This window comes from Alosa sapidissima, chromosome 12 (genome assembly GCF_018492685.1).
Source record: "Alosa sapidissima isolate fAloSap1 chromosome 12, fAloSap1.pri, whole genome shotgun sequence".
In the NCBI taxonomy this organism is placed as follows: Eukaryota; Metazoa; Chordata; class Actinopteri; order Clupeiformes; family Clupeidae; genus Alosa; species Alosa sapidissima.
In genome coordinates, this window is record NC_055968.1 from 29,855,656 (window position 1) to 29,875,711 (window position 20,056).

The window sequence follows — 20,056 nt, forward strand, 5'->3', positions numbered from 1 at the left end:
AGAAATCATGTTCATTTCAAATACTTATATCACTGACAACAGTTGTCCGGCCAGGATATTGTCATTTAAAAAGTGAAGTTGCAGCCCTCAACTGATGTTGATGTTGTGTTTTGTCATGTCATGTTGTGTTTTGGCCTGAGGCACCACCCTCCACCTATCTACGAATCACGAAGTCAGTATTGTTTTGGCATCTGGAGGGGAGGGGGAGGGGATACACCACTCGACAGTAATTTGAAACTGATTGCAGTACCAGTTTTGGCCACAATCTTACATGTAGTTCCGTTATGTACAGTATATATCAGATACTTTAAGACTTTTACTTAAGTAATATTCTAAAAGGTAACTTTCACTTCTACCAAAGTCTTTTTCTAGTACCATACTTGTACTTTTACTCAAGTATTGCTTTCTAGTACTTTATACAACACTGGTATGTACAGCCAACAGAATGTTAATGTACAAAACCCAATGACCCTCCATGACATAGTTTGAGACCTGATAAACTCTTGTGGTGTAATAGTGCCACCTAGTGAATCAAAGGCAAGAGTTATATAGCCATATGCCAACCATTCTAATCCATTTTCTTCTCAACTTTCCCTCCTGACCTTCTAAGCTTTGCAATTACACCTACATCAAACTCAATATTCATCAAGCTGTTCATTACTGATTTCATACAGCACACTTCAAAATAGAATCACTCCATGTGAAGACTTATCCTGTCAGATAAGTTGAAGGCTTTAAGGCAAGAGCACTTGAATATGCAATCCACTCAAATAGGCCGCCTACTGTACCTGCCTTTCCCCATCTCCATCTCCCACCTCCAGGAGTGTCAGCATAATGGGAGTTATAAAGGAAGACCCTATGACGCTTGCAATTGAGCTTTGGTGCATATTGGTGCATATTGGTATTCATATTTCACGATTCAACATTTTATCCCTAAAACAAGGCATTTTTTATGATGTATGGAACAATGAAGGGATATTCAATAATACCTTTGTAAAAACGTTTGTATCTATGTCAACAAAAATGCCACATTGATTTTGAAATTTACCTTTCCAATGTTCTTATTTCTGTTTTGGAAAATATGCAAAATAGTGCATATTTCAGTAGATAATGCCTCATTTGCTTATTTAAATTTAAGAAAAATCGTAATACAAAAAATCTTCTTTCTAATATGAGTAAACAAGTGGGTAAGTTTTATGGTGATATCTATTTCTTATACATTTAACCTTTTTCACCTGTAGTGTCTCACCTTTTAAAAAATAGGTTTTCTGTAAGAGAGTGAAACAGCTGCTCTTTTGGAAAGGTTATTACAAGGATACAAGGATACAAGGAAGTTTATTGTCACATGCATATAGTTACTGGAAGTAAGAAATGCAGTGAAATTATGTCTGGTGTCAGCCTATTTGTGCATTAATGGGGGGGGTAAAAAGTGCAGTAGAAGAGGGGTTTAGTAGATTAAGTGGCAAGGGCTGCATAAAAAAGGTGGGGGAGGATTGGGATTGGGTGGGGGGCACCAACAAGGAGCACCCAAGAGCAATATTACTTTCCATCTGGGAAAGATTATGATGATTATTTTATTGACATGTTATCTTCATCTTGGAAAATTATAATTAGGTTATTTTATTTAGATAATTATGAATTGTACTATATGTGTTGGTCTAAGACCCCATTTCAAAACGTCTCCATTAGGTGTAAGAGCCAAAAAAGGTTGCCATGGTCAATATTTACAGAAAAGATATTGAATCATTTTTCAAGTCATGTGCATGCTCAATGAGTGATTACAAATCTATCAGCTTCTTATCACATTGCTTATCATACTGTTTTCTACACTTTCTCCCAGAGTATAAATGGCAGGTTTGGAGTATGCTTCTTTACTTTACTCAACCTCACCTGAGTTAGCATGATGAAGTGGACTTTTGTTCTGTGTGCCCTGGTGGCTTTCTCCGAGTGTATTCGGTGAGTCTCATATAGACCCCTATTGGGTCTTCTTTTCTTGACTCCAGATATGTGTGTTCATACCTAATTCCTTCTTTGTGTGTGTGTGTGTATGTGTGTGTGTTTCAGGGTGCCCCTGATCAAGGGTAAGACAGCTCGGCAGGCGCTGCAGGAAAAGGGTCTTTGGGAGGAGTACAGGAACAGGTTCCCTTACCAGCCCATGGTCAAGTTCCAGGCACAGAATGGCGTTGAGGGCATGACCAATGATGCTGATGTAAGTGAAGGATTCTAGAGTGCTAACAAGAAGAAGAATATACTGCCAGTTCAGCTAGCTGAATGGATATCTATTGTTCTTATTAGCACATGAGCAAATGAAGGAATTTTAACTGCCACTCTGCAAATTCACTGTTTTTTTGCATCCATAATGTTTTGATTAACTGCATGTTAATTAATGTAATGGATGCCAGCTAGCTTAGCTGTGCTTGTGAAACGTTGGTAAACCTCACTCCCCGACGCCTCAAGAGTGCTGCTGGCATGCGAGCCGATCCGAGGTGCTGCTGTTCGCGGGTTCGAGTCGGGCGTGTGCAGGGCTGAATGGCGCAGGTTACATTAAGAACTGTATTCTTTTTCTTAATTTCAGCGGTCTTACTATGGTGTCATCTCCCTGGGAACTCCATCCCCCAGTCTTTCAAAGTTATCTTTGACACTGGCTCCTCTAACCTGTGGGTGCTCTCTGTGTACTGCAGCAGTGCCGCTTGCAGGGAGTATGGCGGGCAGTGGCATAGTTTAGGCCTTTAACTATGTCCAGCATTGCCTTCATTAAAGCGATGCTGGGTAACATCACTTCTGTTGACTTTCAAACAAAACAGATAGCTAGCTCGCTACTTCCTCCCCCTCCCTCCCGTACTGCTCCCGTGCAATTGAAACTCTCCTAAATGCGCATCTCGTCTGTGATTTGCTGGAACAGTTTATTATGTTTTTATGGGCTAGGTTTGCCCAGGTTGTTTTTGTTACCGTTTTTGGAGCTGTCCACAGAGATCACGTTTTTTTTACAGTGTATTCAGGACACAGACAGCTAGCGGTTGGTTAGGTCAGTGGTTCTCAACCTTTTTTCAGTGATGTACCCCTGTGAAATATTTTTTCAGCCAAGTACCCCCTAACCAGCGCAAAGCATTTTTAGTTGAGAAAAAAAAGACTTAAAACAGAGCAATAAAACATATTGTAATGTATCTCCTGGGTAGGAAAAGGTCCCCCTCTAGCGACCCCCTTTGTCCCTTCCCCCAGGTAGACCTCTCAGAGGAATGGAAGACCCCACACCACCACGGACAGTACAAAAGTAGCTTTATTTAATCCAGACACAGCCAGTCGGCTCCGGACATTATAATTAATCCAATGACAGATGATTTGGGGATCCTCAGTCACAATCCGTGCAAAACAACAATCCAATAAATAAGCACAGCAATTCATAAACACCACAAAGAGGAAAACATCTCCATTCGGGTATCACAGCACACCATTCAAGTGTTCACAATAAAAAGTTCCCCGCACCCCCATCACTAATAAATTATATTGCACTAGAGTTATCTGACTCCCCGAGACCCTCCCCTGGGGCCTGATGGCAATGGACAGCGAATCGAACCTTCAGGTGGCCAGCGAGGTTCCAGTATGTAAATTCCAGTGTGCAAGTTCCAGTATGCAAGTTCCAGTATGCAAGTTCCAGTATGCAAGTTCCAGTATGTAATTCCAGTATGTAAGCTACGCAGTCTATAAGTCCAGCATGTAAGTTCAAAGGAGTTCGTGCAGGGGCTCACGAGTCCAGTAGTCCCACTCGCCCGCCAGTCGCGGCGTTGGTCTAGATTTTAACAAAGGCCTATACTAAGGTTTCCTCCCCCCCTACAGCTATCTTCACTGGCGGCGATTCTACTGACCGCGACCAGCACAATTCGTACCCGGTTTTGACCAACGCTCCCCCAGCGTTCCGCCTGGACGCTCCAGATCAATCTTGGACTCCTCCCGCACGTCGCTCACCTGCCTGCTCATATTGTCTCCTACCCAGGTGAGTCCAATTAGGGCAATTAGGCATCAAACGCTCCCTCATTATCTCCAGGCATTGCCCCCTCAGTTCACCACAATATTCTTCAAGATACAGCCGGAATTTTGCCAGCTCTGGTTTGGCCTTCTTTGCCACTTGTCCCTCCATGTTTTCACAAGAATTACCGCTATACGCTTCAACCACGTCATCGTTTGAGTTTTGACAGTGATTGACAGGTGATGCCTGATGGCGGGTGGCATGTGACAGGTTGGGTCGAACCATCCTGGTATGGGGGGAATCTGGGTTTTTAGGATAAAGAAATTGAATAGCCAACTGAAATATAAAATTCATTTTATGAACTTATATTTTCCTGAAATATGTATTAAATAATTGTTTTTAAAGTATTTTTGCATGGATTCTACTTTTTAAATATATGTATATTTTAAAATGTCCCGTACCCCCTGGAGTGCCTTCACGTACCCCCAGGGGTACGCGTACCCCCATTTGAGAACCACTGGGTTAGGTGATGTTTGCAGTAAGTGACATAAATGTTTTAGCCTTAAAAACATGTGGCATCGATTCGAGCACCTTTAAAATGGCTTTATCACCTGCTGTCTGAAATGGCACTAAAATGTCCCACTCTTTCAGGTAACCATCAGGAGTTAGACCCTCAGAGTTCCAGCACCTACAGTACCAGGCCACTCAACAGAGTCTTCAGATCGAGTACGGGACTGGCAGCATGACTGGAGTTCTGGGTTATGACACCCTGGAGGTCATTATAGATCAATTAAACTGTTCTGATTGAGCTGTCAGAATTGTAGTAGAAAAATCAGTGCTGATAGTCCAGATGTCTTTTTTTTTGGTATTTCACCCTGAGTCCCCAAGTCAACATATAGTGGTTACTTCACCTAAATGAGATGTCTACATTAGACAGCATTTAGACCTTGTGACTTCTATCCTTCAAGGTGGGCGGAATCACTGTGAGCAACCAGATCTTTGGCCTGAGTGAAACCAAGGCCGCATTCTTGAGGAACATGGTGGCGGACGGTATCCTGGGTCTTGCCTTCCCTGCCATTGCTGCCTCTGGAGCCACTTCTGTCTTTGACAACATGATGAATCAGGGTCTGGTCTCCCAGAACCTCTTCTCTGTCTATCTGAGTGGGTGAGTCTGCCATGTTACAACCCTCGAAAGTCCAAAATTTTCTTTTTTTTAATCAATAGTGGTTTCTTAAAGGTGCAAGTGACTGAAGGATGAGCTAAATTTCTTGTCTGTTATTGTTTCAGGGACAGCGAGTCAGGCAGTGAGGTGCTGTTTGGTGAGACTGACTCTTCATACTACACCAGCAGCCTCACCTGGGTTACTCTGACCTCAGAGACCTACTGGCAGATTTAGATGGACAGGTATTGAACAGGTCCAATCCACAACCAGAGGCATACACTGAGACGCATATCGATCTGCTTTTCCCATATGACATCATCTCGTTGCGCCATTACAGTGTCACCATCAATGGAAATGCTGTTGCTTGTACTGGTGGATGTCAGGCCATTGTTGACACCGGAACCTCCCTCATTGTTGGACCTTCCACTGACATCAGCAACATGAATGCCGGGGTTGGTGCCACCACTGACTCGTATGGTGATGTAAGTATTTAAGAAATCTGAATTTGACTTTATTGATTGACGGAGAAACTCGGGTGTGTCTACCTTATAGGCAACGGTATCCTGTGATGACATCCAGAGCATGCCCAAGGTCACCTTCAATATCAACGGACAGGCTTTCACTATCCCAGTGTCTGCCTATGTGTCTCAGGTGGGTGCACACAACGCTATGAGCATATTATAGTTAGTGGTGGAATAAATGCCACAAGTAAAATGCCAAGTGCTTTCACTTACATGAGCACAATGATATGTGTTTTACAGGGATCCAACTGTACCACTGGCTTTGGTAATGGAGGTACTGACCAGCTCTGGATCCTGGGTGACGTTTTCATCACACAGTTTTACACTATCTTTGACAGGCAGAACAATATGGTGTGTTAGAGCCATAGATAAGATTTCATATTTGTTTATTTGTGTGTGAGTATTTTTGTAATTTATGTATCATTTCATGAAAGAAAGCATAATCTCAGTCTAAGTTAATAGTAATTTAAAAATGGAGACTTTTATTTTGATAGCGTGTGTAAAGACGCATTTTGGGCTTGAAGACTGGTAGATGAGAGATGGATGGATTGGGGAGCACAGATGCACACAGTTTTTTTGAACGTGCTTGTCGTGTTGAGAGATTACTGAAGGAACTGTAATAGGAAGAAAACCTTTATTATTGTTTATGTAATTTGAAATAGACATTTTCTTAGGCTACGTTTATACGGTGACGATGAAAAGAGAAGACGCAGAAGTGGCGTCTCGTCTTCATTTTTTTATTTGGGTTTAGACGAGCATTCTCAGGGGGAAATCTTTTGGTTATATGAAGACGCAAGAGTATGTGATATTCGATTGGATATGCATTCCAGACCGATGGGTGGTGGTGTGATAGAACCCCGGTACATCACGCGCAGACATTCTAATTTGACAGTTTAGAGAGGTAATCAAGGATCTTTGGTTTAGCCATTTAGACGGAGACGCAACCCGGGTCGTCTTCAAAACTCTACACTCTGGAAGGAGTCTTCAGATTTTTGCGTCTTCAAGCCCCGATGGTGGGGTTGCCGTGTAAACGAAAGGCACTTATGATAAAATATTTCGTGAAAACGCGATTTTTGCACGAGTCCATTACTTTCCAGAGTGCTTTCCTAATTCCTGAATGACACAGATACTGGATCTGCTGCCATAACATTAGTCAAAAAACTTCTCCATACGGAAAGAACGGACATTCAGCTGGGAAAAGAAACAATTTGGACGAAGCTGATTGATGGTGAGGGTAAAGGAGCCATTCTCGAGATTGACGGTGCTTTGTAAGTACAGCTTTCCTGCAAATAAGCTAACGATGCTAATGGAGTTGTAAAGGAGCTTAGCCCAAGGAACTCGTGCTCATCCTGCCTAAATTACACGTGTTGAAGTTCATTCAAGTTTAGTTAAGTGGTGAAGATACAGAAGAAGACTACTGAAGGACATTTTTAAGTTTATGAGTGTTTGAACGTTCGTTGGAAATTGTGCTTAGTCACTGAGTAAAATTTACAAGATGGCGGATAGAAAGTTAGATGCAGCAGGTGGTACACCACTTGCAATTGACCACAAGAGGGAGCCCAAGTACACACAAAAGGCACTTGAAGAGAAGCTACATAGGCTCATTGGTCAAAGAAAAACGAAAATGGCTCAGATAACAACCAAAATGAAAGAACTTGATAACATGAGAATTCATGGGGAGCATGTTAATAAAGTGGAATCTGAACTGCTGCAAGGTTTTTACAAGCTGTACGAAGAATTTATCATGCTCAATGACAGTGTTGCACAGTTGTTACCAGAAGAGGATATAAGTACAGATCAGTTTAACTGGAATGAGCCGAAGTCAGATGTCATTAAAGGATTTGTGATTGGAACAGAAAAGTGGATTAAAGAACAAAGGAGTATTGAAGAAGAGGAGGAGGTTGCTCCGCACGACAGTGTCTCAGAAGTAGCTGAACGTGGTCAAAGAAACAAGAGTAAAGCTGGTTCCATCAGTGGACGCTCCTCGGCTGTGTCTTGTACTAGTTCTGTTGTACGCATGAGAGAAGAGGCTAAAAGAGCTGCTCTACTAGCACAGGCAGCATCACTGAAAAAGAAGAAAGCAATGCAGTTGCAAGAAGCTAACCTGAGAGCTGCTGAGATTGAGCAGTTAGAATTAGAAACTGCAATAGCAGCGGCTACTGCCAAGCTGAAGGTGTTCGAGAGTCATGATAGTCCTCGTGATGCAATGAATAAATATATCAAGTCCAGGTTGCCAAGCACAGGTATTGGTATAATGCTGGATCCTATACAAGTGCTGGTAGAACCCACCCAGTGCGTGAAGTTAGCGGCCCGACAGGTGATGATGAGGAAGAGGAATATCATATCCCTGACGATACTGCTAGAGACACTACGGGTAGGAACCCGGCACGTGCAACTCATGCACATTTCCATCACCCAAACAGAACCCCACCTGAAGATCCTCAGGAGCCCATGCCTACAGGTCACAGGATTTATGAAGTGATGCACCATCAAAACATGATCACTGAGATGTTGGTTCAGCAGCAAACTCTGTCTTTATTACCCAAAAGAGACATTCCTGTGTTCGCTGGTGATCCGCTTAAATATAGGACTTTTCTCACAGCCTTTGACAATGCTATTGACAGCAAAACACACAATGACAGAGACAAGCTTTTCTTTTTGGAGCAGTATACTAGTGGAGAGCCACAAGATCTGGTGAGAAGCTGTGAACACATGCGGCCAGAGAAGGGCTACAGAGAAGCCAGACTACTGCTTCATCAACATTATGGTGATGAGTTGAAAATAGCAATGGCTTACATTGAAAAGGCTTTGAATTGGCCACAGATTAAAACAGATGATGCTAAGGGATTGAATGCATATGCTCTCTTCTTGATTGGATGCCGAAACACCATGCAGGATGTTGACTGGATGAAATGGATAATCCAACAAATATGAGAGCCATACTTTCTAAACTGCCTTACAAGATGAGGGAGAAATGGAGACGTGGCTTTTGAAATGCAAGAGAGCAGAAGGAGAAGAGCTAGGTTTGCAGACTTAGTTAATTACATAGAGAGACAAGCTAAGGTTGCCATAGATCCTTTATTTGGTAATCCTCAGGAAGTCGTTCCATCTGGCAGACAAAAGGAAAAAGGCACTTCTATGAAGAACCTAAAAGGAAGCACCACGAAGGGTAGCAGCTTTGCTACCAGCATTGCTCCTGAAAAACAGAAACACTTGCAGTCAAACCAAGGTGCAAAGACAGACTGTGTTAAAGCTGGTCAGGATGTGTGTGTGTACTGTGAGAAGAGGCACATACTGGCGAACTGTGAGAAACTCCTGAAGCAGGCACACAAGGATAAGATTGAGTTTTTGAAATCCAAAGGTCTCTGCTTTGGGTGCCTTACACAAGGTCACCTTAGTAAGGATTGCTCAAGAAGATTGACATGTCAGGTATGCTCATTGAAACATCCAAGCATTCTGCATGTGCAAAAGGATGAAAAGGCATTAGCCAAGGAGGGTAAGAACAGCACAACTAAGACTCAGACCACCAGTGCTGTAGGACAGGAGACATGTGCGTACACAGGGGCCGGAAACAGAGAATGTGTTTTGGCCATCGTTCCTGTAAGGCTCAAGTCCAAGAAAGGTACAGACAGTGGAGACATACGCCTTCATTGATCCAGGCAGTTCAGCGACCTTTTGTACGGAAAAGGTCATGAGAATGCTGAACCTTAGAGGCAGGAAGACAGAGATTTTGCTCCGAACTATGGGTCAGGAAAAGCTTGTCCATAGCCATATCCTGTCAGACCTGGAAGTTAGTGGACTTGAAGAGAACAAGTATGTTGACTTACCTTCAGTGTTCACACAGCCTGATATTCCTGTCAAGAAAGAGAACATTCCTCATCAGAAAGACCTCCAGAGGTGGACTTACCTTGAAGAAGTACGCCTTCCGAGTATCAAGGCAGAGATTGGCCTGTTGATTGGCGCTAATGCTCACAAGGCAATAGAGCCGTGGCAAGTCATCAATAGCCAAGGTGACGGTCCATACGCAGTAAGAACAGCAATTGGATGGACTGTCAATGGTCCCACCAGGAGAGATCATCTTGAGGACACAGATGAAAGATTGCAGAGTTTCACTGCAAACAGGATATCCGTGGCAAGCATTGAAGAGTTGTTAATTCAGCAGTTCAACTCTGACTTCGCAGAGCGCAGCTGTGAGGACAGAACAGAGATGTCACAGGATGATCGGCAGTTCATGAAGGATGTGGAACAGTCTTGTCAGTTCATTGATGGACATTACTGTATCAGTCTCCCATTTAAGAACAAGTCTATGCAGATGTCCAGTAATCGCAGCCATGCAGAACAAAGAGCAATCAACCTCAAAAGGAAACTCATTAAGAACCCAGAGTTCCACACTGACTACAGCAAAGGTGCCTGCAGATAGTTGTCAGTGCAAGGAGGGAGAGGCACTATGGCACCATGGGGTGTACCATCCCAAAAAGAAGAAAATCAGAGTCGTCTTTGATTGCACCGCAACATATCAGGGAGTTTCATTGAACAACCAGTTACTCCAGGGCCCTGATCTCACAAACACCTTGATAGGAGTGTTGACGAGGTTTAGAGAGGAGCCAGTTGCAATGATGGCCGATATAGAGGCAATGTTTTACCAGGTCAGGGTACCCCCCAAGGACTCCGACTTTATTGGTGCAGAGAGAGAACTCCGAGAGGCCTTAGAAGAGCTTGATCACTCTCAAATCAGAGATGGCCTGATGCAGAAAGGCATCACCTGGATTTTTAACACCCCTACTGCCTCCCATCAAGGTGGAATATGGGAACGACAGATTCACACTGTCAGGAAGGTGTTGAACTCTGTATTGAGACAGCAGGTTTTAGATGACGATGGTCTTCACACTCTACTATGCGAAGTTGAAGCAATCATCAATGACCGTCCTTTAACTGCTGCCTCCAACGATCCCAATGACCTAGAGGTTTTGACTCCCAATCATCTTCTGTTAATGAAGAAACAACCAGCTCTTCTGCCTGGCGTGTTTAACAGGGATGATGTCTACTCCCGTAGAAGATGGAGACAAATACAATATATGGCCAACTTATTTTGGTCAAGATGGACCCAGGAATACCTCCCATTGCTACAGGAGAGACAGAAGTGGCATGCTCACAAGAGAAATTTCACACCTGGAGACCTTGTGCTTATTGTGGATAGTTCTGCCCCAAGGAATGCCTGGCTGACTGAAAGAGTCCGGCAGACCTACCCAGATGCAAGAGGAGCCGTCCGACGGGTTCAAGTTCAAACCAAGACTAGCCTATTAGATAGACCAACTAACAAACTTTGTCTTTTGCAGGAAGCAGAATGATTCAAGGAAGGACTGCTGACGGATCTACTATCTGAAGTTTGATTGATAGATTAAAATTAATATGTACAGTAGATGTTGAATTGATATGGATATGGCTCTATTTTGTAAGTTTGTAATTGTTATGCATCCCGCGGCCCGCCTATACAATTAGGGGCCGGAGTGTTAGAGCCATAGATAAGATTTCATATTTGTTTATTTGTGTGTGAGTATTTTTGTAATTTATGTATCATTTCATGAAAGAAAGCATAATCTCAGTCTAAGTTAATATTAATTTAAAAATGGAGACTTTTATTTTGATAGCGTGTGTAAAGACGCATTTTGGGCTTGAAGACTGGTAGATAAGAGATGGATGGATTGGGGAGCACGGATGTACACAGTTTTTTTGAACGTGCTTGTCGTGTTGAGAGATTACTGAAGGAACTGTAATAGGAAGAAAACCTTTATTATTGTTTATGTAATTTGAAATAGACATTTTCTTAGATAAAGATTTCGCATCCATTACTTTCCAGAGTGCTTTCCTAATTCCTGAATGACACAGATACTGGATCTGCTGCCATAACATGGTGGCTTTTGCTCCAATTGCATAAATGCCATCCTACTGTAAGAAAATGTATCTGGCCAATGTGATGTATACAATGAAAAAATTCTATAAACTAGATGTACCGCATAGCGGTACAAAATATGACCGCCGCTCAGTCCTGTACATCCGTTCCGCGAAAATAAATCACACTTCAATGTCTCCATCTTTTACTCCATCCCCCACTCTTGAAACTTTTGTGTATGCTTGTTTGGCATGCCTGAGTGTGTGTGTGCGGCTGCACAGAAAGTAGCCTACTGGTGCTGAAAAGGTGAATAGATTGTAGAAAAGAAGATGTAGCATTGTTATAAAACCTTTAAAATCTCTAAACAATCACAAGTAGGGCAGTTCATCACAGTTCATCCATTGCAACTTGATTGATGAAAGGTCACTTACACCTGTAGGCTACATTGTATTTGGGAAAAGCAAAAGGTATCAGCATAATGTTATTTATTTATTTATAAACAAAAACATCTCTGTCAGTTCCATGCCGTTTTCAACAGCTATCAAAAACAAAGGTCATTTTTGGATGGATGGATTTTTTGTGAATGTTTCTTCTTCTACATAAGATTTTAGTCATCTTTAGTTCATGTGATACTTTATTGTCAATGCACAAATTAAGTAACAGTAGTCTGAAACGAAATGCTGTTTTACATCTAACCAGTGGTGCAAATAACTGACATGTCCAAATGGGCCTTGATGAAATGCATCGCTGGACTGTTCATACACATTTTAACGAGCCAAAGTTGAAGAGCTGTTGTCCGTTATTGTTCGTGCAAATATAGGCTGATTCATGTTCCCTTGCATTGTGTAACTGAGGTCCATGGCTAGTCTGGCTTTCACCAGACCAAGCTCAATCTTTTAAGAAATCAAAAAATAAATAGCGGGCAGATCAGGCTGGGTTCACCCAGCCTAGTCCATAGGCACCCGATATTGTTTAATTTTCCGATTGAGATATCCACGCTCTGGCTATTCTAAATGCAAAAATGCATCAGGGAGTTATGACAAAACTGTAACTAACAAACTAGATCCTAATAGAAAGCTGTTCGCTTCGCTTCCCTAAGCTACAGGTAGGCTTATAAGGTAGGCATTTACAACATAAATTGTCAATAGGCTATGCTGGCGACACAAATAAAATCTCCTTTGGAAACCAATGGCTTACGCCTTACAGTATCAAGCGGACTTAAACTGCCATATCGTGGCGAGAAGTTGTAATAAAATTCACGCAGCTCCATGAGTCAAGGAAAGCGCGAATGAAGTAGCCACTTCTAAATGGGACCCACTACACAGTAGCTTAAGGTGTGTTGCTAAAGCAGCCATAATGAAATGAAGGTGTAATTGTTAGGATACTTCACACACACGTGCTTTTTAATTTCACAGACAACTACCAAGCTGGAATCAAAGCACATTGATTCCCCTCTCACACCCTGCACGCACTTAAAACAAAATAAACAGGCGTCTCAGTCTCACGCATGTATGTATAGGCAAAACTGTATCAGACCGGTGTAACGTTGGTAAATCTTCCATTGCACAGAATGATTTTTGTAGCACGTGCAACAAATGACAGTCGAAAGATACAATTACAGTGCTGCTATCAATTTGCTTGGTATAACCGCATTTATAGTTTTCTACAAATGCAATCAATCAAATTGGCCTCCAACACTCAACCAACGCTAACAGTAACATTACCTAGGTCCTTATTGATATTATAAGATCAACGTACCTGCAGTAAAAACCAAGCATGTCCGATAAACATCCTCAGATTTATTTCGGCTTCAAGAAGAAATGGGAATTACATTTCATGTGAACATCGTCGTATCCTTATTAGACGTTCTCTGCGGTCCTGTAGGAAGCGTCCGTTGTTTTTCCAACCCACTTTTAACTTCCAACAAAATTACATCTCACTGCAACGATGCGCCATCTAGTGGACAAACGACTACTTATCGCCAATACTGGAAATGCAGCCATGATGATGATGATGAATATTTTTGGCTTTCTTTTAATCCTACTGAATTTGTAATTATGTATCGGCCGTTCTAATACCGATAGTATGTGGGTGCCTGTGTGTGTGTGTGCATGTGTATATGTGTGCACCGCCATCTACAGGCCAATGAGTGTACAGTCACTAAATGTACACATAACCTAATTTTTTTTAGACCCCCCCAAGGATGAAATTCTACGAAACTTGGCATACCCCCAGAGAATGCCAGGTCAATCATACACATAAAATTTGGTGCAGTTCTGAACATCTTAACTGAAGATAGGGGCGATTAAAGCAGAATAATATTGCATTTTCATTTTTTACCGGGGGGGGGTGCAAATCACAAATGAGTGATTATGGGCCAGGTTGACGTGGGCCCTTGAGACCAACATACCATAAAAGATTCTTCATCCTCAGTGCCACGGTTCAGGTAGTTATTTAGGAAAAACGGCTTTTTTTGCGGTTCGGGGGGCCCAGCACGGGGGGGGGGAGTGGCCTTCGGGGACGAAACAAAATTTTTCCGTAAAAGTCTAGTGGGGCTACATACCCACCAAATTTCATGTGCCCCGGTGGTTCGGTGTCCCGGGTATCGTTGACCAAAAATTCAGGAAGTAGATGACTTTGACTTTGACAATCCCTATATGACCGCTTCTAGAAGCGGTCATAATAAAACCATTGCAAAAAACGATTATCCAGTGTTTAATATTCACATGGCTGGATTAGAGCACAACATTCAAGCAAAATCTAATTTCTCAAAAAGCACGGTAGCAAGCATGAGTCTCTCTATTGAAATCTCTCTATTCACACTTGCTAAAACATATTTTTTTTAAACGTTTCTCCCTTTTCTTAAACTGTAAACACAAACACACATTCTCAAACTACATTCACAAAATCTCTGAAGCTAGTGAATTACAGTTTTTCACAATTGCTAAAACACATTTTTTTTTTTAAACCTTCCACCCTTTTCTCAAAACTGTAAACACAAACACCTATTCTCAAACTACGTTCACAGAACCTCTGACACTTCTTGCAAAACTGTAGCCTGACTCAATTCTAGTCAGAATATGAGTCTGAAACTGCTCCATTGGGACATATTAATGGGGCATGCTTCAACCGATACAGGGGGGGAATGCCTCTGCACTCAATTGGATAGACCTAACCAATCAGAGCAACGAAATAGCTTACCGTGAGGTGTAGGAAGAAAACACACAAACCATCCTTCTTCTCCACAAATGCCTTAACATTGTTTTCTGGTCTTTTGTAAAAGTTAGTGCCGTCAATAACTCCTACAACACTCATTATAGCGAAATCTAGAGATACGTAGTAGGGTAGGCTATTAGGAAAAAACTGATAGCCTATATCCCCTCCGTTTTTAAAAATAATTCTGTTGAACACTGATATGCTACAAACATGTTAAACAGCTGGGAAAGGCTGTCGCAAGTCCCTCGAACAGGTGGTCAATCACATGTTACAATGCAACAGCACTATTTTCCCTTGATGAAAGTGAAACCACGAGTTCTCCCACATCTCAATTTTGGCCAAAGTTTTCAGAAATAATCATTTTCAGTATCATTAAATAATATGCATTTTCCATATGGAGTCTTAAAAACCATGTCTCCTTCTAGCCACAGCGTTTTTGTTTCAAACAGGCCTAATCTAAGTGTGGTCAGATGACGTGATAGACCAGGCGCTGTTGCTCACCTGTCCATCATCGTAAAGCCCGATTTGATTGGTCCGCCCGATCTAGGGCAAGGATAGTTGCTCCACAATGGAGCAATGCCAGACCGAACTTCCCAAGCTCAAATGTTGTGGGCGGGACTAAGTTCGGACGCACCCAGGCTATAGCAAAACTGAACAATCACCTCAAAATATCAATCCTTGGTTCATATCAACAATGGACAGAAACTATCAGTGAGGCATTAGAGTGCATTGTAGGCTGTAGACCCTTTTCTCAAAACTGTAAACACAAGTCCCCATTCTCAATACTTTATTTGTACTGGATTTACAGTAAATGTTGAATCCACTGAGTTAAGAAATATTTTTCAAACTAGCCTCCATCACTCATCACCCAATGCTAATAGTAACATAATTTTACCTATATGGATATAAGCTGGTGTAAGATTAACCTGCTGTAAAAAACAAGCATGTCCAATAAACATTCTCAGGTTTATTTTGGCTTCAAGAAGAAATGGGAATTACATTTCATGTAAAAATCATCCTAGCCTTATTAGACATTCTCTGCCGTAAGCTACTCTTGTGTAAGTGAGTGAAGTGGTAACCAGTCTAGTAACGCATGTGTCTTGCAGCAAGACGCTGCGCCATCTGGTGGACAAACTACATAACGCCAATACTGGAAATGCAGCCTAAATGAAGAATCAATATTCAGTTTTCCTTTACTGAATTTGTAATTATTTAACAGTCGTTATAATTGCCGATACCAATACTATATGTGTGCCTGTGTGTGTGTGTGTGTGTGTGTGCGCGTGTGTGGATGTGTGTGTGTGTGCATGCATGTGTGTGTGTGCACGTATGTGTTTATGTGTGTGTGTGTGTGTGTGTGTGTGTGCGTCTGTGTGTGTTTGCAAGAAAGAGTGTGTGTGGGGCAGTATCATCCTCTACCAGCAACCCTTTGCTCAACACCACCATCTACAGGCCGATGGGTTTATTTTCTATTTTCTAATTTATTTTCTAGCCCCCCATGGATGAAACTCAACTTTTTCAGACCAAGGACCGCTTAACCAATAAAATAAAAAAATCTACCTACCTAAAAAAACAGTACACCTACTTCAACATTAGGCCTATATTAATATAGGCTTACTCACTGAACCACCATGCTTATTGTCTTTGCACCTTTCTTATTGTGTCAGAGGATTCATATGATTTAAAGTGGCATAGCTTACATAGGCAGTGGTTCAGAACTGTTTGGATTTACATACAAGTTAGTTACAAACAACTCATATTATATTTTACCACGTCTGCTCGCGGACCACCTGGGATAGCTTGTGGACCACCAGTGGTCCCCGGACCACACTTTGAGAAACACTGCCCCAGAGGATGTCAGGGTTAATCCTGATAATTTTCACATGAAATTTGGTGCAGTTCAGAAAATCTCACCTGAAGATAGGGGCTATGCTAGGGCGGTCATAATAAAATAAAGGCATTCAGTTTGACAAGCTAATGTTCTATGCTGTGGTGTGCCTGAAAAATGGAGGTCCCTGAAGTGGGGAAAATGTCATTGATAGGCCTAATATTTTCCCAAAATAAGGTTCTGCGAACCTTAATTGAGGCAATGATGTTGAGCCCAAAAGTTGCTCGAGTGCTGTGTGTTGCTTAGATGTCAAATGAAGGGCTAAAGGCTTCATAAGCCGCATCTGGAGACAAGACACCCAACTCTGGCTGGTGGTTACTGGTTGACTTCTTCAAAATAAAATAAAATGGATTTCAGCTACAGAAAAAATCTAGCCCAAATTGGAAATCTTTTTTAAAGGGCCTGATACACGTATGAATAACTATGAGAAAATGTTGAGAACCCCTAGGTAATAACACTATTATGCAATAGCTTGAATTTCCCCATGGGGATCAATAAAGTATCTATCTATCTATCTAGCTTTATCATTCAACGACTACGGCTTGGCGCTTTACAGTAAATAACGTTAGTATACCTCCAATGCTGTAGAGGGCAGCATTACTGTTTTTATGTTTTCGGAAATGATAAAGCAAAACACGGAGAAGCTGGTCGATGCCCTGGACGAAAAATGGCGGCAGTGTTGCAGCAGGTGCTGGAACGGACGGAGTTGTCCAGACTTCCAAAGACCGTTCAAAACAAATTGGAAAAATATATTTCAGACCAGCAAAGTGAGATTGATAGTCTGAAAGCGCACAACGAACAGTTTCGCGTGGATAGCGGTGAGTATAATAGTAGAAACTACTACTTTGACCCGAGTTAACCCTTACAACGTAGCACGCTAAGCAGCTTTTTAGCTAACGTTACCTAGCCGGTTCGTTTGAAATGACAAGTCTAACGTTAAGTTAATACTTGAGATGTTCGTGCTGAATATGGTGCCCATTGTTGAATCCCAAAAGCCATCAGCAGTTATATTTTGTGGTACACTAATAGTAACGTGAAGCTAACATTAGCTAAGCAAAGAAGTCAGTTTTAGCTTACGTACAGTACGTTAGCTAGTCAAGTAAACGTTGTTTATGGTGACCTTAAACTGTATGGTGAACGCAAGATTGTATCCAATTGTCATGTTTATTTGGTAACGTTATGTTTGTCAAGAAGTCATTCTAGCTTCCATAGCTAATGCCAGAGGTTGAACTTGCATAGCCAAACTGGCATTCAACGTTTCGAAGAAACTGGACTTGCATCGAGTAATGTGAGATTTTGTTTTCAATTTCAGAACAACAGTACTTTGAAATCGAAAAGCGGTTCGCAGACAGTCAAGATCGGTTTGTGTCACAGACACAAGAACTTAAGAGGCTTAAAGAAGAATTTGCTAAAAACGGTAAGTGCAATACTATTGTTATACGTTACACAAATTAAATGTATTAAACGCGAGCTCAGCCGTGTCCTCACCCTGTATTTGTAGAAGAAGAGCTGAGATGCGTGCGGGAAAAGAAAAACGAATCCGAAGCTTCTCATACGAAATTGGAATCCCTACAGGTAAATGGTCTGAGCGATAGCCTACCATACAGGAGACTGTAGGAACATTGTTTATATTCTTACTTATTAACGTGATGCTTACAGAGCCAGCTCCAGAAAGCCCGGGATGAGCTGGAGGCAGAGAAGAGGGAACTTGTCCGTACCCTGGAACGGAGGTCTCAGGAGGTCGAACACCAGAGCGGTAAGATTGCGCGGATGCACATGCACTGATTTTCACCCACACTGACAGAGTGCTGAACTGTTGGCACTAGGATTTATGTACAAAGTTCCCTCTGTTACCAATGTGGTGACCATCTTTCTTACTCTCTCCAGAGGATGTTAAGCGTTTGAGTAACAAGTTGGTGGAGGTGAGCACAGCCAAGCTGGAGTTTCAGATGAAGTTGGATGAGCTGGAGTCTTCTGAGGTCTCCATTAAGGTAATAATCAAACTTATGACTATTGGTGGAACACTCAGTTTGAAATCTGGCAGTATGTCCACAAGAAACACTTTCTAAACATTCACTAACTGGTAGGGATGTAGCCATAGTGATCAGAGACAAAAGCAGTGTTACATTGCTTGGAGAACGAATTAAACCCTCTTCAAGTTTAGTGAACTTTAATGGTCATTTTAATAGTTGTATTGAATCCTTGAAACTGACATCATTGCACCCTTCAAACCTCAAACACTAGTGTGAATGTACACCAAAAATTTGGTGTAACTAAAGCATATTCAGGGGGTTAGCTTGTGTTTGTTCCATGCGCATCACTGACCAAGAAGAGAACCACTTATACAGTAGCAACAAATATGAACGATTCAAGCCTCTGTCATTGCTTTGCTTGTTTGTGTATTAAGTGCAGAGCAGTTATGCATGTAGCTCGGTGAAAACATAGTAGTCAATCCTAATTCTCTAATATGTGTGTGTGTGTGTGTGTGTGTGTGTGTGTGTGTGTGTACAGTACAAGGAGAAGCGTATGGATCAGGAGAAGGAGCTGCTGCAGAATCAGATTGACTGGCTGAATTCTGAGCTGAAGGCCAAGAGCGAGGAGCTGCTGAGCCTCTCTCGCCAAAAGGGCCATGAGATCCTGGAGCTCAAGTGCAGCCTGGAGAACAAAAATGATGAGGTACACAAACACACTCTTTTTTTTTTTTAAGTATATATTTTTGGGCTTTTTATGCCTTTCAGTGTTTCCCACTGTCGCTAAGCGCCACCCTTAGAACGCTGATGAGCCAATGACAGTCCAGCCTCAACGGGACTCGGACATCAGCTCGGACAACTCCATAGGAAACAACAGGGAGGAGGCATAAAATGACAAATGAATGGTTATTTATGGTGTTTATTAACTCAAAAAAACCCGACGGATAACCATGGTCAAACGTTTTGCAGGGGGACGTGTAATACTGATAGCCGGTACCCCAAGAGGCTAGAAAACGGGGTATATTTTCATATACAGTAGCCTACAGGACGTCTCTCGCGTTTGCAACAGCTCGACGCAATGTAGGCTACTAAGCCAACAACGTGGGCACAGGTTCCCTGTTAAATCCCAAGATGAAAATGCTCATTAACCAACTACTATATTCTTACTACATCAGATATTAACGTAACCTAACATATCTTAGTATAAATCTTCCGCTAGCTAGCTAGCTAGCTAGCATTAACGTCAGTGGTTTTTGCACAGTGATTTGCACGGCTACTCGCCACAACTGCTTGTCACCTTGTATGTATTCTAAAGTTTTGAATACACCCCTCCATAACATAATTAAGTCCCTTTTGATAGCTTCTGGAGGAAAGTAAATACTTTTTCGACCAAAATGTCCTCAAAGCCTGCTTTCATATACTGTCAGCTGCCATTGTCCACAATG

General features: G+C 42.0%; 1 protein-coding gene and 1 pseudogene across 2 annotated transcripts in view; both read left to right on the forward strand.

Moving 5' to 3' along the window:
* The first annotated feature begins 1,900 nt into the window (after positions 1–1,900).
* On the forward strand, positions 1,901–11,094 carry LOC121678452 (annotated as a pseudogene).
* Positions 11,095–17,283: 6,189 nt separating this feature from the next.
* tprb (translocated promoter region b, nuclear basket protein) overlaps positions 17,284–20,056 on the forward strand; it is a 33,814-nt gene continuing 31,041 nt past the window's right edge. For both annotated transcript variants that reach the window (XM_042111583.1, XM_042111582.1), the window contains exons 1-6: positions 17,284–17,459; positions 17,954–18,058; positions 18,143–18,216; positions 18,301–18,397; positions 18,529–18,632; positions 19,153–19,317. In XM_042111583.1, the coding sequence (XP_041967517.1) occupies positions 17,309–17,459; positions 17,954–18,058; positions 18,143–18,216; positions 18,301–18,397; positions 18,529–18,632; positions 19,153–19,317 (696 nt within the window). In that variant the 5' untranslated portion in view covers positions 17,284–17,308. The remainder of the gene's footprint in view (positions 17,460–17,953; positions 18,059–18,142; positions 18,217–18,300; positions 18,398–18,528; positions 18,633–19,152; positions 19,318–20,056) is intronic.